Here is a 24,681-nt window from a genome sequence, read left to right on the forward strand (position 1 = left end):
TTGGGGCATCAATCCACCTTAAAGGACAAAGTTCACTGCACCAAACAGCTACTCTTAGAAAGCTGCTTTTACAGCAAATATTATAAAATGATGCTTTGATTGAAGGATGACATCTGACATTAACGTCTCGATTGTGCTCACTCATTCTGAAGGAATGGCTCCAATGAAAGTAAATTGCTGCTGAAGACAAACCAACTGGAAAAGACCCTTGTGCTTTTTTTTTTCTTTCTTTTTTGTCTCTTAAGGTTTTCACAATGGCTTCAAAGGCAACGTGAATTAATCATCTGTTTTGACCCAAGAGCAGCAGAACTTATTTTGAAGACTTAAACAGGCAACACAAATGTAAACAGAAATCTGGGACTCCCAAATGCTAAAGTTGGAAGGAGTCAGTCTGAAAACATCAATTCTACTCAGCGTTTATTTTCACTTGAAGATAGTGGAAATCATATAAATCACGGACAAAACGAGTTCTTCTTGCCTGGCAATTGTCCACATGAATCTGTTAACCTTTAATTATAGATACAGAATTTTTTAATAGAAAGACAGGGCAATATGGCAGTTAGTTAGCAACTGATACTGTAAACTACAGGAGATACAAAGTTCTGTCATATAAATTAATTGCCATTACAAAAAGGCAACTGCTTGAGCTAAGAAGGTACAAAACTGGTAACTTCCATAAATATAACAAGAAGCTAAGTGAAGAAATACATAACAGACTGTTTTTCCTATATAATATTCGAATATGCAAACTAAGACACCTGTGGCACTTTACATGAAAGTAGGAATATGACAGACCACGCACACCACCCTCCCACCCACCCATGTCCGTCCAGGCCCCCCTTCCCCAAGTGGATTTCCCAAACACAGCAAATTCTAGGGTTACAAGGACAGGATGCCGCATGGAAGCAGCAAGACAGCGAGCTCTGAACTGCTAGACAAAGAAGGAGCCTTATTGACAGTTGTAAAGCATTAGGCGTCAGACAGAAACTTGTCAAAAACAGCTGTTGTTGGGTACTGATTGATAATGTTTTCATTCTGACGGCTGAGACACTGCAGACAGTCGTGGGTCTGAGAAGAAGCCCATCCCTGGCGCACACATGAACACACACACAGACAACGGGAAGTCATTTAACAGATGGCTTAGGAGCACTCAGCTACAGTATCTTAAAAAGACAACATTGTACATTTAATGAACTTGCAGAAAAAGCAATGCCTAATAATCATTTATTTTTCATAGAAGATGAGCACAACAGGACAAAATAAAAGCAGGAACTGTGCAAGTGGTCATCGGAATAAAAGTTTTGTGCTGCTCATGGGTTACGTTTTAAAAATATTCCAGGATGCTGCAGACCAAATCTGAATATGAATCTTTTTGGATCCATTTCATTAAAAAAAAAACAGAAAGCTTAAAAGAAGTGTTCGATATTTCAAAGGTAATGATTTCCTTAAAATTCATCCACAAGATCAAACCACAAAAACTGTATCTGAATGACATGTATCTTCTGGAGAATTACAAGGTATTACATCACCTTGTAATAGAATTCGAGTCTGTGGTATTTGGGAATCAGTCAATGGAAAAAAAATTCCAAACATGTTTTTATTGCTCAGGTGAAAGGAGCAGTTTTTTCTCATTTGTTCACTTTGTAGTTTAAATGGTCAAAAATCTACAAAATGTGCCAAAGGGTATTCTATCTATCCATTAACCTCAATATCCATAGATTATTCCTGATTTAGAAAAAGTCAAAGGTGCCAAAACTTAGTAAAACTGTACATTTATCTCTGTATAATTTTATCATTTAAACTAAATGCAAAAAACAAAAACAAAAAAACAGTTCCAAAGACTGAATCTAGGCCTTAAAATTATTTATTTGCTGCAGCCCTAGCACATTATTAAGGGCATACTGAAACCCCTGAAAATAGAGGTTTATAATAGAAATACTGATAGACCTTTAATTACTGGATGGAGACATTGACAGACTCCATTAAACTACATTAGCACTTATTGAATGACTATACAGATGATTCTGCCTTTATTATCTTTGTCAAATCCATGCCAGCTTAAGCCTTAGCCAGTATAAACTATACTTCATTTGGCTGTTTTTAAAAAGTTTTGTCTATTATTTTAAAAATTACTTTCTCTATATCAATCAGACATAAGATTTTTAGAAAAAGGTTTTCAGAAACATATTACACTGCAGCTTGACTTAATGTTGGGTAATTTTTCCATTAAAAAAATATTTGAGGACTTGATGAACAGTGATGCATACACTGTGCCTAAATTTCCTCTAACTTTTCTCAAAAATGGAAATAATGTCTTTGCTCTTAGCAAAGAGCAGACTGAGGGAGACTTTAGATGTAATTAAAAAAAATTAGGCATCTTGTCTTTAAGTTCTTTGAAGTCAATTTTACTATGGCAAGGATATTCCTTTCTGATAAGGTGATTAACTGAAGTTTTTGATGCTTATTTTTTCCCATATGCTGTAAGGCCAGTATACAAAAAAACTTAAAAATAAGATAAAACCACAAACAGATTTTGAAAATGATACACATATTATGGGGGATGCCAGTCACACAACATTCCACCCCAAACCCAGGGTCAATGAGCCAAGGTTCTCAGTCTCCCTGAGTCCTCTATACGGGATTTGATTTCTATGGGCCACAAATTCCATCCATTTTAACACAGAGAAGAGCCGCTTAGAACAACAGAAGGAAGAGACATGAGGTGAAGATAATTAGTGGTAAACAGAGAATAAATTCTCTCTCAGTAGTGTGTACTTGACGGTAATGCCGATGATAAGTCACCTGATTTACAGAATATTTACTTTAATAGAGAGATGAGAGTTTGAGATAACTGGAAGAAAACAGATACTAAAGCTATTACAGTCCAGATACTAAAATAAAATTAAAGGGAGAAACTAACATGATAGGTTCAAGGCCTTGTGGGAACCCATTTTCTTCACCAGATTTCACATTCTTACAGCTTCATGGTCTTTTTCTTCTAACAAACTTATCAGCTGAGAGAAGCTGTCTTTCAGTGCCTCCATGTCATCCAGCGAGCAGGGCTGCAGAATCCAGCGTTTTCCACGTGCAAGTGGTTCAAGTTCAAAATATTTTTTGACCTTAATTGGGGGGAGGGAGAGAAACAGATTATTAATTACATCGGAATCTTTCTCTTACTGAAATTTTGTGAGTTATGAAGTAGGGGAATTTTAAGAAGCTATGTGAACTTGATGTTCAGGACTTTCTAGAATCCCATCTGCAGCTGTGGTTATAATATAGGTTATATGTTGTGACCCGGGAGTGTTTTCTTTAGGGGTGAATGAACTGCTTGCAAGCTACCATTCCACCCATTCACTTAACAGCATGGGAGGTCTGATGAAGTCTGAGAAAGAATTATATGTACTATGGCACAGGTCAAAAATACATAGCAGAACACCAAAAAGTTGCAATTCAATCAAAGTAATTCTAGCAGAATTGCTTTCATTATGTCACCTTGCTAACTTACTAAACTGGTGACAGCCAATAATATGTACACTATCAATTACACAAGACAATCATTTTGCTCAAACATACACACAACAAAAAATATAATTTAAATAAGCCTTTGTATCTCTCATTTAAATATGTGTCTCTGGCATATATTTCTGAGACCTGGGAAAGTGGTTTTCTAGTTGGAAACCAAGTGCATGTATATGCATATATATTCTCATATAAATATACATACACACATAAAGTCTCTTAGCTTTTTTTCCTCCCAGTCTTGAATTTTCAGGGAGAAAAAAACCAAGACTTTATAACTGTTATGTGGGGTGTAGCATGTGCTATCGGAAAACCTATTCTACTATGAACTGGTCACAAGTCACTCTCCGTGTGTGTGAGGTAGGATACTGACTAATAGCATACAGGATTACCAACTCTGGACAGCAAATAAATAACAAATTATCATGGTTTCCAGAAGTATTGATGATGTTTCTCTCAAAGGGTATGATAAAGTACAAAGTTCATGAAGCTACATACACACATACACATGCACAGACACTGTATCACACAAGAACAGGATATTGCATTTTGGTAGCAGGGTTTACATTATATCAAACACAGTGAGTAGCAGCAACAGAAGAAGTATTATTCAAAGACATTCTTTGTCAACAAACTGAGTTAAATCCCATGTGCCATGGAGTTACCACTTGCCAAGGTGTTACCTTAATCAATACCTTGACCCAGAAAAAAAAGGTGTTCCAATCTTAAGCCACTTCCAAATGTGGTTTCATTTTGACTTTATCATCACAAGTACCAGACTACTGTTAACAGCAGAGATATACCATTCAAAGTGGTATTAATATGTGTGTACATTTTTTATGTAAGAAGATATAAATAACACTAAGCTTTTATGGTACTTTAGGAATCCCAAATATGCTAACGCTTTACAGTTCAAGTGTGTCCCAAAAGTCCTTCGAGAGATGTCTGCAAATTCATAATAAATATTCCTCCTAACAACAACAACAAAAAGTCCTTGAGAATGGAAGGGCTCTCATTAATTCTGATTCTGAAGAGTAATGGGAAGCTCATTTACAGATCAGAAAATGGGTCCATGACTTCAGAACAATTTTTGGCCAAGATATTTTACAAATAAGAGGAATTCTCCCTTATGGAAAATGTAAGGTTCATTCTTTTAGTTTCTTTAGGGCAGTGAAAATGACTTACTTCATTAAGTATCTGAAATTGTTTGTGCAAAGACCAGGACCAAGAACCCAGTCTGCCTCCTCAAGGGAGGGGCTGCTGGTCAGTGGACCAAGGGACTGTGGGCCAGCATGGGGAGAAAGAGCTGGCAGGAGCGACAGGTGGAGGACACGTTCAAATCCACAGCTAGAAGGAGGAGTTGGCTGCTCTAAGGAGTTTAAAATCAGAGAGGCTAGTCTCTTTGATTATGCCACAAAGAGGGCTTCAGGCTGTACCACAGAGGGAAGTCTGTGCTTATGATGCAATATGCTATTTGATCAACGATGCCTCCCATCAAGAGTGGACAGTGTGTTGGATGCAAATCTGGTACAGGAAGGAAGCTGTACCCTTGTCACATGGTATAACTTCAAATCTAAAAGAACAGCATTTTAAACATTGCTAATAACTGGGAAGAGGACTAGTGGCAAGAAATCCAGTAATATTAAAGCTAACACAGTAAGTGCATATTATTAACATTACTTCTGCCAAATGGTTCATTTAAAACTTCACAGAATTCATCCTAGTAGCGTATTAACAGGTAATTTAAAAACAATGCTAGAAAATATTACAAAATATTGTTAATTTGTGATACTTGGCAATATGGATCAGATACAAAAGCACAGTAAGGATTTTAGGTACTAGGCAACTGAAAATATAGTCTATGATGCAGGCACACTTGGAAGATAATAAAGATGTCCAAAGGTAGTTATGTTTCAGAAGTTGTTCCTGCTGAATATTAACTATGAGAAGGAAATGGAAGCTTTGATTACAGGGTGGTCACCAGATGAAGGAGCCTACTGGTGTTAAGCCAACAAATAACGGTGGGTAACCTGAGATTTTCAGATCTGTAACCTCAGTGGGTATCTAATTTTCCCATATTCACTTTCAGTTCAGTTCACTTCAGTCACTCAGTTGTGTCTGACTCTTTGCAACTCCATGGACTGCAGCGTGCCAGGCCTCCATGTCCATCACCAACTCCCGGAGTTTACTCCAACTTATGTCCACTGAGTCGCTGACACCATCCAACCATCTCATCCTCTGTTGTCCCCTTCTCCTCCTGCCTTCAATCTTTCCCAGCATCAGGGTCTTTTCAAATGAGCCAGTTCTTCCCATCAGGTGGCCCAAGTATTGGAGTTTCAGCTTTAGCCATCAGTCCTTCCAATGAACATTCAGGACTGATTTCCTTTAGGATGCACTGGTTGGATCTCTTTGCAGTCCAAGGAACTTGCAAGAGTCTTCTCCAACACCATAGTTCAAAAGCATCAATTCTTCAGATCTGTAACCTAAGTGGGTATGTAATTCTCCCATGTTCACTTTACTGGTATCCAAATGACTCTACACCACTCTACATTTATAATATTTAAAAAACAAGTTTGGCATTCCAATGATATTCACATACACTAAGTGACTGTGTTTGCTGTGGGAACATAGCTTTTCACTACCCAGAGTTTTATGTTCCTAAAAACAAAGAGTCCAATACAAAAGAGGGGAAGATGAAGACAATGCTCTGTCTTGAACTTTTTCTTCAGGATAAAATTTTTTATTTTGCTTTCCTACATTAATCTGAAGAGCACATTTTACCATCTTCCCCCAATACGACAATAAAAATTACCTACTCACACACTCGACTTGTCCACAATTACTTTTTCTGTCCTTCGACATGCCAGAGTATGATTTTAAAGAAAGGTGTTTAAGTTTGACCAACATAAACCATGTGTTTACATATTGTATTTAAGGTTAAAAAAACTGCCCAAGATGCAGGGATCTGTTTTTTATGATGAACATCATTTTTTAAAGGTTATTTTCTTATCAAAATAAACATTTTAAAAATCACTCAAGAGAAATGAACCCAACTCTTTTTTGACTACTTTATCAGCTGCTTAAATGTCATGGCTAACTGGAAACTGCTGGAATTAGGAGCTGGTGGTTGTTTCACATTGGCTTCTGGCAATGGCACTTGGGGCAATGACATCAGAATACAGCTGCCTGGCAACCTGTGGTCATTGAGCTATTTTCGGGATGGTCACAGAGAGTGGGCATTTGTCAGTGGTCATGAATCCACCCTAGAGATAGGAAAACAAAGCCACCATAAGTTGCTAACCTATTTTAGCTATGTCATCAGGGCCCTTTCTTCCCTCACGAAACTGTGGAGTGATTTGCATTACTGCATTCCATTATCCACACATCGCATTTACTGTCAAGTCCTAATATAACAGAGACAAATCGATATCATCTCTTTGCTGCTAATTGTAGCAGCTGTTAAACCTGTGAGACGTTACATAGCACAGGAGAACCCCTAGTTGGGAGGGAGATATCTTTTATGTGTCCTTGAGTGGAGAAGTAACAAAATAATTCTTTCGTATGTAACGAACCTCTAAGGAGGTTATAAAGATATTCACTGTTTTCCCTATCTTGCCCTTACTTCAAAAAACATGTTAAAAAATTTTATTTTGGGGACTTCCCTTGTGGTCCAGTGGCTAAGACTCCGTACTCCCATTGCAAGGGGCCTGGGTTCAATTCCTGGTCAGAAACTAGATCCCACACACTGCAACTAAGAGTTACATGCCACAACTAAGGGTCCCATGTGCCACAACAAAGATTCCATATGCTGCAACTAAGACCTGGGACAGCCAAACAAATATTGTTTCAAAATTTTATTTTTAATTCCCCCAAACCTGTTGTGACCACATTTCTGGAAGTCATGTAAATAGTTTCTGAACTGTAAAGATAGATCTTTCCTTTTTAAAAACCTGCAAATCTTATTTATAATGATAAGCTGCTTGTTTTTCTTCTGGTTTTGTTACTACACCATGTAAACAGTGCATGGTCAGAGCTGGCCTCGTTTTCCTTTAAACACTTTTGGGGAGCAGGGTCTACATCCAAGGGGTTATTGTTCTCATGTTACATGGAGTTGCTTTGTAAGCTCAGATATTTATAAAGAGTACTTCGACCCACATTCATGTCTGTCAAGGTGTGACAACTTTTTAGGATATGTGGGACTGTGTTGTGTACCTTAGAATATGCCACCCCTACTCCTAGGGAATGCAACACCATTAGTACCAACCAGTCCCTGCTACAGCTAAAAGAACACTTCCCCCTCGCATGTCTAGAATATCACCTGGTGTAGTCCTGCTTCTGCAGGTATCTCTTGCCCCTGTCTGGAGCTATTAGCTTATTTTTCCATACTTTCACTACTAGAGACAGAAGCTGGATATTTTCTACCCTGCTGCTTCCCCAGATCCCCATCTACACACAATACATATGTTCTCTCTGCAGGAAACTAGCTGATTACAGTGGACCTCTCTTAATGCTTAGGGGTGGATGTGGTAGGCAGAGGAGCTGAATATGGAGGTTTGGAAATCTGCATCCTGAAAGCTGGCTTCCCACAGCTTCAGTCATTCAATCCCTACTTCTTGAAGGAGCCTGGAGAGTGTGCTCTAATGAGCATACCTGTGCCAGTGCTCCCCTTGCTAACATACAGGCTTCCACTGATTTAAGAGAATACTGTAAAACAAAACCAAACCAAAACAGAAACAACAGCCGGACAAGGGAATGGTCCTCACCGTTTGTGTTTTAAGATTACAAGTCCCCTCCTCATTCCTGGCTTTTTAGTGGCCATGTACAGTTTAGTACTGCAGAGTTTACTAAAGGCTTTGTCACTCAGAGCACTATGATTCCATTTCAGCTGAAAGTAAGAAAAGCAACTGATTCAAATATAGAGGGATATGACTATTTAGAATAATTCTGAAATCACGTAGATCAATTTGAGTAAGAAGAATCTTGGTAGAAGATTGTTACAAAAAACTTCAGGAATAAAGGCACCTTCTTTCTTCATCTTTTGTGAAGGAATCAGGACTCATGGAGTCTAGGTTGACAACTTCAGCTCCTTCCAATCAATAGTGACAGGTCAACAGTAGAGACGACAGGATGAGGATTGGCAACAAAATTTAGAAAGCTGGGAAAAATCGCAATTAGTGGGTTTGCTGACTAGAAGGGAAAGCTGAAGGATGATGCGAGAGAACACAACTCAGTTAATTGTCCTGAACTCAGTGGATTCAATATGGTTTCTTTGTCATAGCAATGTGTCCACTGCATGGTCTATAAAAAGAACTGCATGAATAATGTTTTTTTGAGACAGGTTCATATTGATTCTTAACTCTGATAAAAGTATGGTCTGGGGGTAAGGGATAAGTTAAAAGTTTGGAAATAATTGATACATACTACTATATATAAAATAAATAAGGACCTAGTATGTAGTACAGAGAACCATATTTGTTATTTTGTAATAACTTACAATAGAAAAGAATATGAAAAAGAATATATATGTGTATATGTATCACTTTGCTGTACACCTGAAACTAACATAACATAATAAATTAACTATACTTCAATTACAGGTTTCCCTGGTGGCTCAGATGTTAAAGAATCTGCCTGAAATGCAGGAGACCTGGGTTCAATCCCTGTGTTGGGACGATCCCCTGGAGAAGGGAATGGCACCCCACTCTAGTATTCTTGCCTGGAGAATTTCAGGGACAGAGGAGTTTGGCAGGCTACAGTCCATGGGATTGCAAAAAGTCAGACACAACTGAGCAACTAACACACACACACACACACACACACTTTCCAACTGAAAAAAAAAGTTCTGTCTGGACGATAAATTTACCCCAGGGCTCCAATTAAGAAAGGATGCAAAGAGAGCCTGAATGTATTATAAAATTTGTAGGACATGGTCCATGACTGTTAAAAAGGGAGTGGGACTTGCCTTGGCTACAATCTAGCTCCCTACTGTAGTCACTACAGCAGAGACACCTACTGTATTCACATGTCACACTAGGGAAGAACCTTTGTATTTAAATACTGACTCTGTGCTTTCTCCTTCCAACTCCAGACACAAGGATGTCAAATCATACAGGTCAAGAAATTGGCCATGGTTTGGAGTATTTACACCATGGGAATCTGCAAGAGTAACAAACTAGGACTTTTTCTTTCTAGAGAATTGGTTGTTAAACTCTTACTAGCACATCACTAAGTACATGCATCTTGTATAAATGTTTGCAAAGGGGTTCTCCAGCTTAGTTTTTTTTTTACTGCAGAAGTTCATGAAACAGGCTTCACTTGGTAACCTTCAACAAAGTCAGAGAGAACTTTGCCCACACCATGGCTCCAGGACGGGGTCTGGAGATGAAGTAGCTGGGCATCATTAAGATTCTTTGGAGTGCATTCTTGGCAGCTGGTTCAAAGAAAGGTTAGTCTAGAGAGAGCAGCGCCAGCTGTTCTTTTCATTGTACTGCTTGCAGGATTCTTAGAAAGGCACTAAACGTGTCATTAAAGGTAGAAATAAGTAATATAAGTAAAACCGATTTGCCACAGTCCCGAAGCTATTACTACATAGAATAGATATTTCTTTTTACTGAGTATTAATAGGGACCAGAAAATGACAACTTGATGCTAACCAATATGACAACAATACTTTGGGGTTTATGTTAATAATGGGCAATTGGTTTCAAGAACACTGGGTGTAAAGAAGAAAGTGTAGTTCTGATAACATGGCTTGTTTCTTAAGCAAAGTGTGGCATGTCTGACCTTGGAATAATTAAAAATCAGACAAATGACTGCAGGTTATGACCTGTGATTGAGCCTCACCCTTATTAGAAGTCTTCTTGCCCAGGCAGTAACCTCTACGTGTACAGAATGCTATATGTTGTGATAGTAATTATATAGAGATCCGGTATTTCACTGCACAGGAGTATTTAGCCTTTCCCAGAAGAGCCAAATAAAATTATCCCATTTGCTTTGGTAGTGACATTTAGGACCTGAAAAGCATTCCTATTTTTATTTAGTTTGCTAACCTGGAATTACAGAGCAAATTACATCTCTTTTCTCTTTTTTGATATACCTGGGGGTAGAGGTGATTATTCACTTAGCCCCAAAGCTTCCTAGCAGATCATGACTGTAAAAGGTACAGATTTAGATAGGAGTGCTTCCTGTTTTCAGGGAGCAATGAAATATACCTGGTCTTTCCATCTGTACCCTGCTCTACTCCCGTCATCCTACCCTGCCCACTGCAGCCCGGGGTGACTCCTGCACATGGGCCTTTCTCCAGTTCCCGCTTCCCACCCCAGATGCCTCCATCCATAGGTGGAGAGGATCACCTCTGAAGATGCAGGAGATGTCCTCCTGTTATCTCAAGGGGAAGCCTTAATGTTATAGAAGAAACTTTTCCAAGTGACCTTAGTCACAGTAGCCACCATTGGTTGCCTCCTCAGCACTTAGGCACTATGAATTCCCTGTAAATAAAGTTTTATTGGAACACAGTCATGCGTATTCAGTTATTTATGGCTGCTTTCATGCTACAATGGCAAAGGTGAGTCATTTCCACAGAGACAGTGTGTCCTGCACAGCCCAGAAGAGTTACTATCTGGCCCTTTAGAGAAAACAGATTGCCAAGCCCTGGCTACAGCCTCCTGCAGCTTCCTCTCTGTCCAGCAGAGGCTCGAGGAGCGCTTGGCCGGCGCCTCAGTGTGACCTGGCTTGCCAGCCCTCTTCTCCACTGTGCCTCACGCTTTAGGGGGACAGAGAAGTTGGCTTTTATAACGTGGCCAAGATCCACTTATAATTTCAGATGTTTTCAATTGTGGTCTAGCAGACAGAAGGGTCATCTCTCAGCAAAGCACTACTTTTTTCCTCTCTGTGTTCAGTCTGGGTTTCTTTCATGAGGAGACTTCCTAAAGGCCACAGGATCTCCAAGGTGTGGGGTAACCTGTCAGTTTGAGGGATTTTGGTGTCCTTAGGATGGTTTTTAGTGCACAGAAATACAAGTTATTGTTACTTTACAGTTTTAAAAGAGACTATACAATTTATTAAATGTATAGTATCTGAAATGTAGTTTTTGTTGAAGCTGTTATAGTCAACTTAAAAATCTTAATACTCTATCTATACATTTGTTAAGTTTTAACAAATACATTCAAGAAGCTTGAATTACTGTTTAGGTCCATTTCAAAACTTCATTTATAAATGTAATATATTCGGTTTTCTCTTTAAGCATTTGGATTAAGAATCAAACATCCTGAAATAGTTAAGATTTTTTTCCAACAAGAATTCTTAAAAATTTCTTCCATTAAATTTATATATTCAATGACTCTCAAGTTCTGGAATATTCTATTTACAAGTTTAAACTCTCGTACATCTCTACATAGGAGGCCAATTCTGACCACTTACATATTTTAAATTAAATTTTACCTGCTTTTTTTTCACTTAGCAAAATGCTTTCAAGGTTCACCATGTACAGCATGTATCAGCACTTCATCCCTTTTTACAGTTGAATGTTATATTATATGGATATGCTATATATTGTTTATCCAGGTTCACCAGCTGATGGACATTTGAGTTTCTTCTGCTTTTTGGCAATTATGAATTCAGTTATATGAACCATTACTTTCTCTTTAAGACAGACATTATCAATAATTATTATACAAATTAATAGGTTAAGATATTCAGACTCACTGGGGATGAAGCAGCTCCACGAGTCTAATGCGAATTTCATTTCATCCAGATTCACTAGGATCTTCTGCTTTTACTAAGGTCACACAGATTTTGGATAATTATTCTCCAATTTTTTTCATATGTATGAGTCAGTTCCTTGAGGGTACAGGGCTTCCCTGGTGGCTCAGAGGTTAAAGCGTCTGCCTGCAATGCGGGAGACCTGGTTTCCATCCCTGGGTTGGGAAGATCCCCTGGAGAAGGAAATGGCAACCCACTCCAGTATTCTTGCCTGGAGAATCCCATGGACAGAGGAGCCTGGTGGGGTACAGTCCATGGGGTCTCAAAGCGTCAGACATGATTGAGCGACTTAACCTTCACTTTCAACGTACCCAGTACAATGTCAGACATAAATGTACTCAGTACAATGAAACTATAATGATAAGGGCAACACAATATGTAGTATATTTCACCCCATATTAAAATGTTAGTAAAGGAGAGAGACTGAATATTGGAGGGAAGTTACCACTCTTCACAATTAATTAGGCTAAGGTTTAGAAGGTGGGATTTCATGAACAGTTTCAAAACTGTAGGCCTAAGTGATTTAAACTCTATTATATACAAATGCCTGCAGGCAGCTGCAGTGAATTGTTTTGCAAACAGAAAAGTAAACAGCCTATCATGGAAAATAGAACCCAGTCCAGAAATCCCAAGACCCACAGGACACTTATGTTTTGAGCTATTCCTTTAATCTATGTCCAAATAAAGCAACTAATTTTTATCTTAGAGAATGGAAAGCACTGACATATGCAAAAAGAGAAGCATCAGTACACTTGTCTTTGCATGCAGGTGCAGGCATCGGACTTTTCAATAACATCTATAACATAGCCATTAATTGAAGAGGCAGCCAGTTTCCAACAGCTCACCATTTTCTTTTTTCTCTTCTCTCCTTCCTTTATTCCACTCTTTCAAAACAGCATTCATTTTGGACGCCAAGCACTTCTAGGGTGTTACACTTGCTTCTGCATCCTCTATGTTTGGGAAAATACTCATGTTACGATTTATCTTTATTTCAAGAAGGTAAATATTGTAAGTAGGAAAAAATCTACTTATGAAAAACTTTCTCCTGGCAAGAGAATATGGTTGTTTAGTCCTACCTATATGAATGAGAGCTAGTCAAGTATGTACTAGACAGGAAGGAGAGTTAATGAGTGAAAGCCCCAAACACATCAGAGACAGCCAATTAGCTTGTCTGAAACACAGGCTTGTAAAGCTATCAGTAACTTATAAAATGGTCTGCTACACACGAGTAAAATGTTGTTTAAATGACTTGCTTAACTAGATGCATTCTCCATGAAATTGATTCTTTTAAGGTTATTTTTTTTAACTTAATACTCATTAACTATGTATATTGAAATGGCTGAGTGGGTGGGAGGGGGGGATAGATACCCTGCTACTGTAAAGTGCATGTTGAAGATATAAATTCCACAGTTTATGAAGTTAAGAGATATTGGAAAAAAACCAAACCTCATCCATTACCAACAACTGTGTCTGCCTCAGTAATTGAAATGGATCAATTCAATTAGATTCTTCCTCCTCTGCCTAGCTAAACACTTAGACGGGGACTGGTAGATGTGATTGCGGGACCTTCCAATCTGAGAATTTATGCTTTTGTGTTACAGAACTGCATGCTTTTTCACCATAGCCTGTGATTTTGCAAAATGGCATAAGAGAAAGAAGACCCTGAGCCTGGTATATTTCAAATCTAACATGTGCCTCAGAGTGCACATCAAATTTCATCCCCCAAAGATTTACTTCAGTAAAACATTTGCAGTAACTTGATGTTACCTGACACATGAATGACAATTATTATACTATTTCATACTTCAAATGTTTCTGAAAAACACTCTTGTATATTTTTTAATTGGTTTCTGACCATGCCTCATACTCAGTTTTTCCTGTTATATAAGTCTCCATGCCATAAATACACCTTGATCAATGGCTATCTGATCAGACAAGCAGGAGGACATGCTTTGATTTTTCAATGTGCAACTTCTTGCTTATTCAATATTGGTGTCCTAATGTGCTTCGATAATCCTCTATCAGTTGGCCAACTCAAAGGATTCTTTGACTCAACAAAATATCAGGAAAAAATATATTTATGCAATGGGTAAGACACAGAAATCTTTAAAATATGGTTTATATATTCTGGTTTATTTGGTTTTTATAATGGAGTTAAAGTGTCCCTTACCTCAGTGTCACAGCTGTGAGGTGTAAGAAAGCAACAGCAGAAGCAACAAATCAAAATATTAATATATGGAACCCAAATAAACATGTTTAATATTGGACTTGTGGTACTATGGCAGCATGCTGTCTTAACAACAACAACATTTAGATGTTGGAGCAGATTCAAATTCTTGGGCCTTAAACAGGAGACAGACAAATATGGCAAGCCATGCATTGCTCAGCCGCCAATGGAGGGTGCCAGTGGCCCTGTCCAGATGCAGAGATATTCAAAGGATATTCCTGTCAGCAGCTTGTCCTCTGGCTCCAGCAAGAAGCCACCATGGAAACACTGGGAGGAAAAGAAAAAACAGGAAGGCGTGGAGAGATGGGGGAGAAAGGCAGAAAAAGCTGACAGCTGCCTCAATCACACATCTGAGCAAGGGGAACAGGTAACAAATGGCCTTGTAACAAACTGCCATGTTGTTAGTCACAGGGAGAGAATTTCTTTTCCTGCTGGCAATATAGTCAGGAGCCTAAGATCCTGGCAACTGAGAAACATGAGCTTGGAAAGAGGCTTGCAGGCAGCCTGAGGAGAGAAAAGCTAAGTGGTAATCTGTCCGGAGGAATTTTAGCCAAAAAAACCCACACAGGACTAGCTGAACTCGGAATAAAGCCTGTGAAATACAAATCTGGAGAACATTACAATCAGTCATAAAGAGAACACCAGAAATGAAGGTTCAAAAAGCCATTGACTGGATTTACCACAGCATTGTTAGTGTGGCCTTGGGTCCTAGTTGTCATCCCAGGACTAGTACAAACCATTAGCTCTCGACTGGGGAGAAGAGGCAAGGCAACTATTTCTTGCCTATCCACTCCCCCCACCCAGGGAAATTAGGCACTGTCAGGAGGTATTTTTGATTGTCACAACTTGGCAGAAGGCGGCTGGGAAGCGGGTAAAGGGGGTACTTGCTACAGGCATCTAGTAGGTAATAGTCAGGGATACTGCCAAACATCCTAACATACACAGGACAGCTTCCCCCTGCCCCCAACAAAGAGCTATCCACCCCAGACATCAGTAATGCTGAGGCAGAAAAACTCCACTCTGAACTGACCTTTTAAAGGCAAAATTCAAAGAAGAAAGCCCTGTTAATGATTCAATGCATGGTTTATCAACATGAACCATCAGGCTCCTTCCCTGGAATCAGGAGATTTAGCAACTGGGCTGGAAAGCTCCCCACGGAGGAGCACCAAAGGTCCGTGGGACGGACTCTCTGTCCTCCTTTCTTCTTCAAAGTAGAAATCACTCGATCTTGGTAGGGGACCAGTGAGAACTTCAAACTGGCCTGAAACAAGCGCTGGAAAGAAGCAGTTACATTTCTCTCACTCTCCATATTCACTGTTTTGCGCTCTGGGGATACAAAGGTCCACAGATCAAGTCCCAGGTCTCATGGAGTTTACTCAGCACTGGAAGAAACTGACAGATACTAAGTGAATATGTAAGTAAATAAAGTCCAGGGAAAAATAAGTGCCATGAAGAAAAAGAAAGCAGGACAGAAATAACAACATGTGCCATATAACTGATCCAAAAGAGGGACTGATGGTGTAATACGAGTTAAAAATCAAGCAGTCACAAAAAAGACAAGTATTTGGCTGGTTTCAAAACAAAATTTCATACAGTTATGATCAAAACTCTCTCAATTAACCTCCACTTAATTGTCTAGGATTAGTTGACTCTTCAGAGAAGGCAATGGCAACAGACTCTGGTACTCTCGCCTGGAAAATCCCATGGACGGAGGAGCCTGGTAGGCTGCAGTCCATGGGGTCACTGGGAGTTGGACACAACTGAGTGACTTCACTTTCACTTTTCACTTTCATGCATTGGAGAAGGAAATGGCAACCCACTCCAGCGTTCATGCTTGGAGAATCCCAGGGATGGGGGACCCTGGTGGGCTGCCGTCTATGACGTCGCACAGAGTTGGACATGACTGAAGCGACTTAGTAGTAGCAGCAGCAGCAGCTGACTCTTCATCACCCTAATACAAGACAAGGATTAAAGCTGTCTACACAGTCAACATCCATGCCTGTGGATACAATACTGGAATGACGAGACTACACCCTTGATGCTCAAGACTGGGGCAGTTGATGCTCATGACTGGGGCAGACTGCTCTCTGGCACATCTGCTCGTTTCTGCTCCTGAGTTATTCATAATTCTGCACTAAGGCAATCAGACTTGTTATTATCATTAAGTAATCTTGTTAAATGTGACACTAACAAGAGAAATGTGAACTTGAAAGGGGAATTTCTATTTCTACAGAAAACTAAATGGGATGGGTTCAAATGACAAAAACTACTATAATGATGTAAAGTAATTAGCCTCCAACTAATAAAAATAAATGGAAAAAAAAAAAAAAGAAACCAAGAAAAAAAGTCACTAAAAACAAACTGCTGTGGAATTAGATTTAGGTAAGATAACTCTAAAGGAATGGGAGGGAATGGGGAAGATGACTCCTCAAGTGTCTTTAACTATGGTTCCACTTTAAGGAAACAGGAGCTGAAAATCATAAGTAAGGATTGTATTTTATGCAGGAAATGATACAGAACTCTGACTAGCAGCCACATACTCAGAGAAAAGGCCTTGGACCAATATCAAAAGGTCAGTACCATTTGTATGTTTTAACTTAAATTATTTAGGGTATATATTTTATTTTTTTTTAAATGACAATATACTTTAACCAGTTCTTGATTATCAGTTCAGATCAGTCTGGATAAGAGAGCTTCTAACTGTATATTTCAAATCACACATTTTATTCTGTCTGAATCAAAAGACTTCTCAGAGGGGAAGTCATTAACACCCATTTCAGTCTGAGTAAAGAGTGTTGCATAAAATCATATCCACTGTCAGAATCAATATTAGAGTCTATCACCTCAAATCCTCTTGTGAAAGTACAGTATAAATAAATAAAATTAAAATACTCAAATCCATACTCACACATACCCACACCCCTGCAGTCTCCTACGGAAACAGTCTTATTTGTGAAAGCAACTTATAGTTAAAACTGGATTCCTCATTATGAAGTTCAATATCCTTAAAAAACAAACATTGAGGGTTTGGATCTAGATGGTGCAGTAAGATGTTCATCTCCTCCCATGAACACATCAAAAATATATTGATATCTGGAACAGTTCTCACTGAAAACTAACCAGAAACTGGCAGAAGGACTCTGCAAGTAAGGCTAGAAGAAAGATACACAGGTTACTGAGTAGGAAGGAAAAGAAAGCGGTCAGGCTGTGATCTGTGCTCCTGGGAGGAAACTCAGAACAAAGAGATTACAAGGGTGGACAGTCGCCTTGGGGAGTGAACCATGTTGGGTCCCCAGTCCACCTGGCTTTTTGGAAGACTACTGAGACCAACAGGAGGACTGTGGGAAGCCTGAACTCTACTCCTGAGAATCACACACTGGCTTGCCCTGGGGCACGGTGGAGAGAGGTCTGCTCTAGGATTCTGGCTTTCCCATGACTCCCTTGTGGGCTGTAAGCTCCAGCATGAGCTGAGTCAACTCTGGCCCCGATTACTCCATGTCACAGCCTGGCACTGAATCTGCGGTGGCCAAGACTGGAGAAAAGGTTCTATGTTGGTATGCAGAGGCACCTGCGTCCAGACATATAAGGAAGAATTAACATCTATCCTCAAACTGTTTCCAAAAAGTTGAAGAGGATGGAACACTCACAAATTCATTCTATGAGGCCATCATTACTCTAATACCAAAAACAGAGAGACATTACAAAGAAAGAAAATTAATAGGCCAATATCTTTGATGAATATAGATACAAAAATCTCCAAGATACGGAAAGTTCTTTACAGAGTTCTGTTTGGAGAGTGTGTTCTTAAGTCCAATGTCTTCTTAAGTCTGACAAAATTAGTGTAGGTACCCAACTAACACAATCAGCTATATAGTACTGTACTATAATAGGTTTATAACACTTTTCATACATATAATACATAAAAAACAACACAAAAAATAAAGAAAACATTTTTAATCTTACATTACAGTACTCTGAAAAGTACAATAGTACAACAGCTGGCGTACAGGGGTTGGCATCAAGTGAACAGGCAAGAAAAGTTACTGACGAGAGGAGGCGAGAGAGGTGGGAGATGCTAGAGCTGAAAGATCGTCAGCAACAGGAGACAGAGGGCAAGCTACAATTTCACTCACATCTTACATGACTTCCCTGATGGCTCAGTTGGTAAAGAATCTGCCTGCAATGCGGCAGACCCTGGTGTGATTCCTGGGTCGGGAAGATCCGCTGGAGAAGGGACAGGCTACCCACTCCAGTATTCTTGGGCTTCCCTTGTGGCTCAGCTGGTAAAGAATCTGCCCTCAATGTGGGAGACCTGGGTTTGATCCCTGGGTTGGGAAGATCCCCTGGAGAAGGGAAAGGCTACCCACTCCAGTATTCTGGCCTGGAGAATTCTATAGACTGTATAGTCCATGGGATTGCAAAGAGTCAGACATGACTGAGCGACTTTCAATTCACTTACATGACTGGACATGTGAATGCTCGTCTGCATCTTTGAAAGTTCACAACTTAAAGATTCATATGTAGGGGACTTTCGTATTAGCAAAATGAATCCAACAATATGTAAAAATGATCACATACTATGATCAAGTTGAATTTATTCCAAAGATCCAGGAATGGTTCAGTATCCATAGTATTAGAAGTCCTAGCCACATCAATCAGATTAAACAAGGCATTCAAACTGGAAAGGAAGAAATAGAATTGTCACTATTTGCAGATGCTATGATATTTCATATAGAAAACCCTAAAGTATTCACCCTAAAACTAATAGAATCAATAAATGAATTCAGTGAAGTTGAAAGATATAAGATTAATATATAGACATATGTCACTTTTCTACAGACTAATAATGAATTATTCAAGAGAGAAATTTTTTAAAAATCCTGTTTAAAATCACAGGAGAAAAAAAATAAAAAAAAAAATAAAATCACAGGAGGAAGAACACTTAGGAATAAACTTAACCAAGGAGGAAAAAGACCTATACTCTGAAAACTATAAAACACTGATGTAGGAAATTAAAGATGATACAAAGAACTGGAAAGATATATTGTGCTCTTGGATGGGAAGGATTAATATTGTTAAAAGCAATGTATAGATTTAATGCAACCCCTATCAAAATGCCCATGACATTTTTCACAGAACTGGAACAAACAGTTCTAAAATTAAATGAAATCACAAAAGGCCCAGAATTGCCATAGTAATATTGAGAAAAAAGAACAAAGCTGGAGGTATCACCCTCTCAGACTTCAGACTATACTACAAAGTTTAAGTAGTCAAAACAGCATACTACCAGCACAAAAACAGACACACAGATCAATGATATAAAGAGGCCTGAAATAAATTCACATGTCTAAAGTCAACGAATCTACGACAAAGGAAGCATGAATATACAATGGAAGAAAGACAGTCTCTCAAGTGGTGTTGGGGAAACTGGACAGTTACATGGAAAACAGTGAAATTAGAACATCTCCTCACATCATATATAAAAGTAAACTCAACATGGATTAAAGACCTAAGTGTAAGACCAGAAACCATAAAACTTCTGGAAGAAAACAAAGGCAGAACACGCGACATAAATTGCAGCAATTTTCTTTTGGATCTATCTCCAAAGGCGAAAGAAATAAAAGCAAAAATAAACAAACGGGACCTAATTAAACTTAGAAGCTTTTGTACAGCAAGGGAAACCATGGAAAAAACAAACAAAAAAACACACTACAGAATGGGAGAAAATGCTTGCAAATTATATAACCAACAAGGAATTAATGACTAAAATATATAAATAGCTCGTACAACTCCATACCAAAAACCCCACCCCCCAAATAATCCAGTTTAAAAAAATGGGCAGAAAACCCAAACAGACATTTCTCCAAAGAAGACATACAGATGACCAACAGGCACATGAAAAGATGTTCAACACAGCTAATTATCAGGGAAATACAAATCAAAACAATGAGAATCACCTCACAGAGGTCAAAATGGCTACCATCAGAAAGAACACCTAGGGACTTCCTGGCAGTCCACTGGTTAAGACTTTACCTTCCAATGTAGGAGGTGCAGGTTTGATCCCTGGACAGGGAGCTAAGACCCCACATGCCTCTTGGCCAAAAAACCAAAACATAAAACAGAAGCAAGATTGTAATAAATGTGGTAAAGACTTTAAAAAAGAACACATACAACAAATGTTAGTGAGGATGTGGAGAAAAGAGAACCGCTGTACACTGTTGGTAGGAATATAAATTGGTGCAGCTACTGTGGAAAGTAGTGTGGAGGGTCCTCAAAAACCTAAAAATAGAACTAACATATGACACAGCAATTCCACTACTGAGCATATATCTGGAAAAATGAAAACACTAATTTGAAAAGATACATGTACAACAAAGTTCACAGCAGCACTATTTACAATCCCCAAGATATGGAAGCAACCCAAAGCCATCATGAGCTTACTGAATAAAGATGTGGTATACATGTATAATGGAATATTACTCAGCCATAAAAAGGAATGAATTTTTTTCCATTTGTGCAACTGTGGAAGGACTAGAGAATATTATGCTTAGTGAAATAAGTCAGAGAAAGACTAATACTGCATATCACTAACATGTGAAATCTAAAAAATAATAAAAGTTAATGTATATAGCAAAGCAGAAATAGACTCACAGATTAAAAATACCCAACAAACTAGTGGCTAGCAGTGGGGAGAGGGAAGTGGGAGTGGCACATTATGGGTATGGAATTAAGAGATACAATGTACAGAATGGAGAATTATACCCATTATTTTATAATAACTTATAATGGAGTATAAACTGCAAAAATACTGAATCACTTATGTTGTCCACTTGAAACTAATGTAATATTATAAATCAATTGTACCTTGATAAAAAAAGTATAAATGATCAAAAGTTGTTCTTTAAAAAATGTTACATTATTTTAAATGCATTTGTAAAATATTTTCTAAATAGAACTTATTCCCATTTTCTAGACTCAGAATTATGTAGCATATCCATCAGGAAAATTTCCCTGACCTTCTCTTAGCACATCCTTGACTACTATCTCCTACACTTAACAGTTTTCTAGGGGCTAGGCAATATTAGTGTTTCTCACAGTAGTCCTATTTTACCCTGAAATTATTATATGTTTCTTTCTACCCTTACCAAATTGACTTTTCCATCAGTAAGATGGCAATTCTACCAGAGCATTTGAAAACAAAAATCATATGATGCCAATCCCTGACAAACGATGGCTTGTGCTAACAATTTTTCACTAGAAGGTAAGCATCAATAATAAAATAATGTAAAATGATGCATGTAAATGACATTTACCTCTCTGAGTCCACAAATTTATTTTCAGTGAATGATATCTTGTCTTCATCATATTTAACATAAGGGGGTCTAGACTTCAGAGACCTCAATATATAGGGTTTGTAAATTTTAGGTGCCTATTTATGTCATCAAATCTTTTATACCAAAAGAGAAGATGAAATTACAAATAAGGATATGAGAAATAAATTCTTGCTTATTTGACTGCAGTTTCTTATCCAGACATAACAGTACATGTAAACCCGCATGGTGGTGGTGGTTTAGTCACACAGTTTGCATAAAACACACAGGCAAGTTGAATTCTCTTACAGCTGCTGAAACAGTTGAATCCTGACTTTTTATATGAAGCCACAGACACTAAGTATATAGTCACCTGGTCAAAGGTGGACCTGCTTTTTGGTGCTGTTAGAAGGGATAACCTGACTTGGTAAACTGTAAAGATGTCGGGTATCTGGTATGACCTAAGAATGGCAAGGCTTGGATCAATAACTAAGAGCACTGTGTTCTGATGCTGTAAATCATCAATACATAGGATATTTCCTATACAACCTGGAGACAGAGAAGGATCTGGGACAGATAAACGTGTACCACATAATGGATGGAAGTTCTTAACATGAGATGGAAATGTAAGTGAACTGAATTAGCTGTTCCTTCTCCCTCTCTCACCCACCCCTTTCTCTCCCTCCTTCCTTCCCTCCGTCCCTTCCTCCATCTCTCCCTCTTTCAATTTAGAATATTAAGCCAAGGACTTATTTAAAGCACTGAAAGACATAATTAACTAACACTCATGAAATAATTGAAAAGAATTCCCTCAATGAGCAAATCACTCTATCCTTACAGGCAAGGCTTTGGAGTGGCTTGCATAACTCTCTTTAATGACTTTTATGTTTTAATGAAACATTATAAATTAGACTATTTTAGTTTAGGTTTCAAAAATTCACTTGCGCTGCATCATAGATGTTTAAAAATCTTCCTGTATCTGCACAAAGCATAAAAAGCTCTTCTGGAAAATCATGAACTCCTTACATACCCAATATTCCCCTCCCTATTTTCCCCTACCCCCAGAATCCTACCCATCTGCCAGCTGGGTTTCATTTTAAGAATTTCACACTGAATATAAAGTGCTATTTTGACCATGTGGCTCCAGAAATGTGAATTTATAGTCTATTCAGACCGTACGCAAGTGATTGACAGAGAGGGGATTAACCAACTGGATGCGATGAAGCCGCTGCCTCTTCCTTCAGGTTCTGTTAAGCTTCCAGGAAAGGGGGCCATCCTTACAGTTCCTAGCAGGGGTCTTACTTTTCACATCACTACTTAATGGCCTCAACCTTGGAACTCTTTTCCCTATGTTCCCATACCTCCCACACTCCATGTATTTCCCCACATGTAAGCAAGAATACTACAGCTTGCTTTCTTAGACATCTTCTGCAATGATGTTCATCTACTGACTCATATAACACATATCTGTAATTCCTGGTTGTCAGGTTTAAGACTAAAATTCTGGGAAAGTACGTGTGTGTATTTGATTTTCTCGAGAAAAGGCTAGAAATGACTAACAACTTAAACATGGAAAGACTGTCTAGGCTAGTATTTCAGAGATCATTTGAAAGTCTTGGGCATCTAGTAATGTTTCAAATACCATTGCTATCACAAAGTAGTCCTTTAAAAAAAACAGTTAACATCTTGTTTCAGATTTATCATTCTCAAGTATTTTATCATAGGCATTAAGGTGATGTTATGACTGTATACTTAAGATTTGCTAAATCTTTCTTTTTTTCAACTTTAGGGTCATGCCGTTCCTAGGACTCTGTATACTCACTAAATGGACACTGCTGCTGCTGCTGCTAAGTCGCTTCAGTCGTGTTCGACTCTGTGCGACCCCGTAGATGGCAGCCCACCAAGCTCCCCCGTCCCTGGGATTCTCCAGGCAAAAACACTGGAGTGGGTTGCCATTGCCTTCTCCAAATGGACACTAAGTAATACTATAAAACAGATTACTTCTCTGTTTAACAAAAGCTCAATGAAAGGATATTCAAGTGTTGAATTTTGAGAAGGGTGTGTAGAATTAACTTAGATTTGCTCTTGTGATGCTGCAGTCAGTCTCAAAATTAATGAGCACACCTAAATTTGTATTACACACACACACACACACACAATTGACACAAGCTGACATCAGAGAAAAGTCAACATCATTAGAAAAGTATAAGCTTATCACATCCTGTCAAGTTTGATATTGTCTAGAATAGGAAAGGTTCTGTTTGAAGGTGGGGTCCTTAGCTTCTAAATTATTCTAAAGAGTAATAGAGAGAATAATGCCTCCCCTTCGTTCCCCCAGGAAAAAACAAACAAGTACTCTACAGAAACTCAACTATACCTAGGGGAAAATTTCTTGTACTTGCCAGCATAATAAAAAAGACTCCATTAAAAAAAATCACCAATATTATACATTTAAGTTTTAGACATAAGAACAGTTAAGAAAGTTACTGGAGTATAGAGAAAAGTATGGAAGAAGCCACATCAAACTGATAACGCTGGATAGTACATTGGGGAAATCAATGGAAAGCAAAGATTCTTAACTTTTTAATATCATTCTTGAATTACTGAGCTTGAAACAATAAGGCCCCTATCGTTCTTATACTTTAAAAAATTAATAAAATAAAAACATATATATGAACATCAAAGAACAGAAAGGATATTTAAGATATAAAACAAAAATATACCTATATGCAGAAACACATACAGGGAGGTAACCTGGTTTACAGTAGAAGAGCAGAAAACACAGTGTTGTACAAGAGTGAAGAAAAGATTTCAACAATAAAAATTCTCATGTGATAGTTACCTACTCAGGTGACAAAAAAATAT

At 38.4% G+C, this 24,681-nt stretch overlaps 1 protein-coding gene across 2 annotated transcripts in view; it reads right to left on the bottom strand.

Moving 5' to 3' along the window:
• Positions 1–400: 400 nt before the first annotated feature.
• The window catches only part of ARL15 (ARF like GTPase 15), a 447,708-nt gene continuing 423,427 nt past the window's right edge, over positions 401–24,681 (bottom strand). For both annotated transcript variants that reach the window (XM_020886066.2, XM_070476670.1), the window contains exon 5: positions 401–3,119. In XM_020886066.2, the coding sequence (XP_020741725.1) occupies positions 2,967–3,119 (153 nt within the window). In that variant the 3' untranslated portion in view covers positions 401–2,966. The remainder of the gene's footprint in view (positions 3,120–24,681) is intronic.

The sequence above is a fragment of the Odocoileus virginianus genome, chromosome 14, assembly GCF_023699985.2.
Source record: "Odocoileus virginianus isolate 20LAN1187 ecotype Illinois chromosome 14, Ovbor_1.2, whole genome shotgun sequence".
Taxonomy (NCBI): Eukaryota; Metazoa; Chordata; class Mammalia; order Artiodactyla; family Cervidae; genus Odocoileus; species Odocoileus virginianus.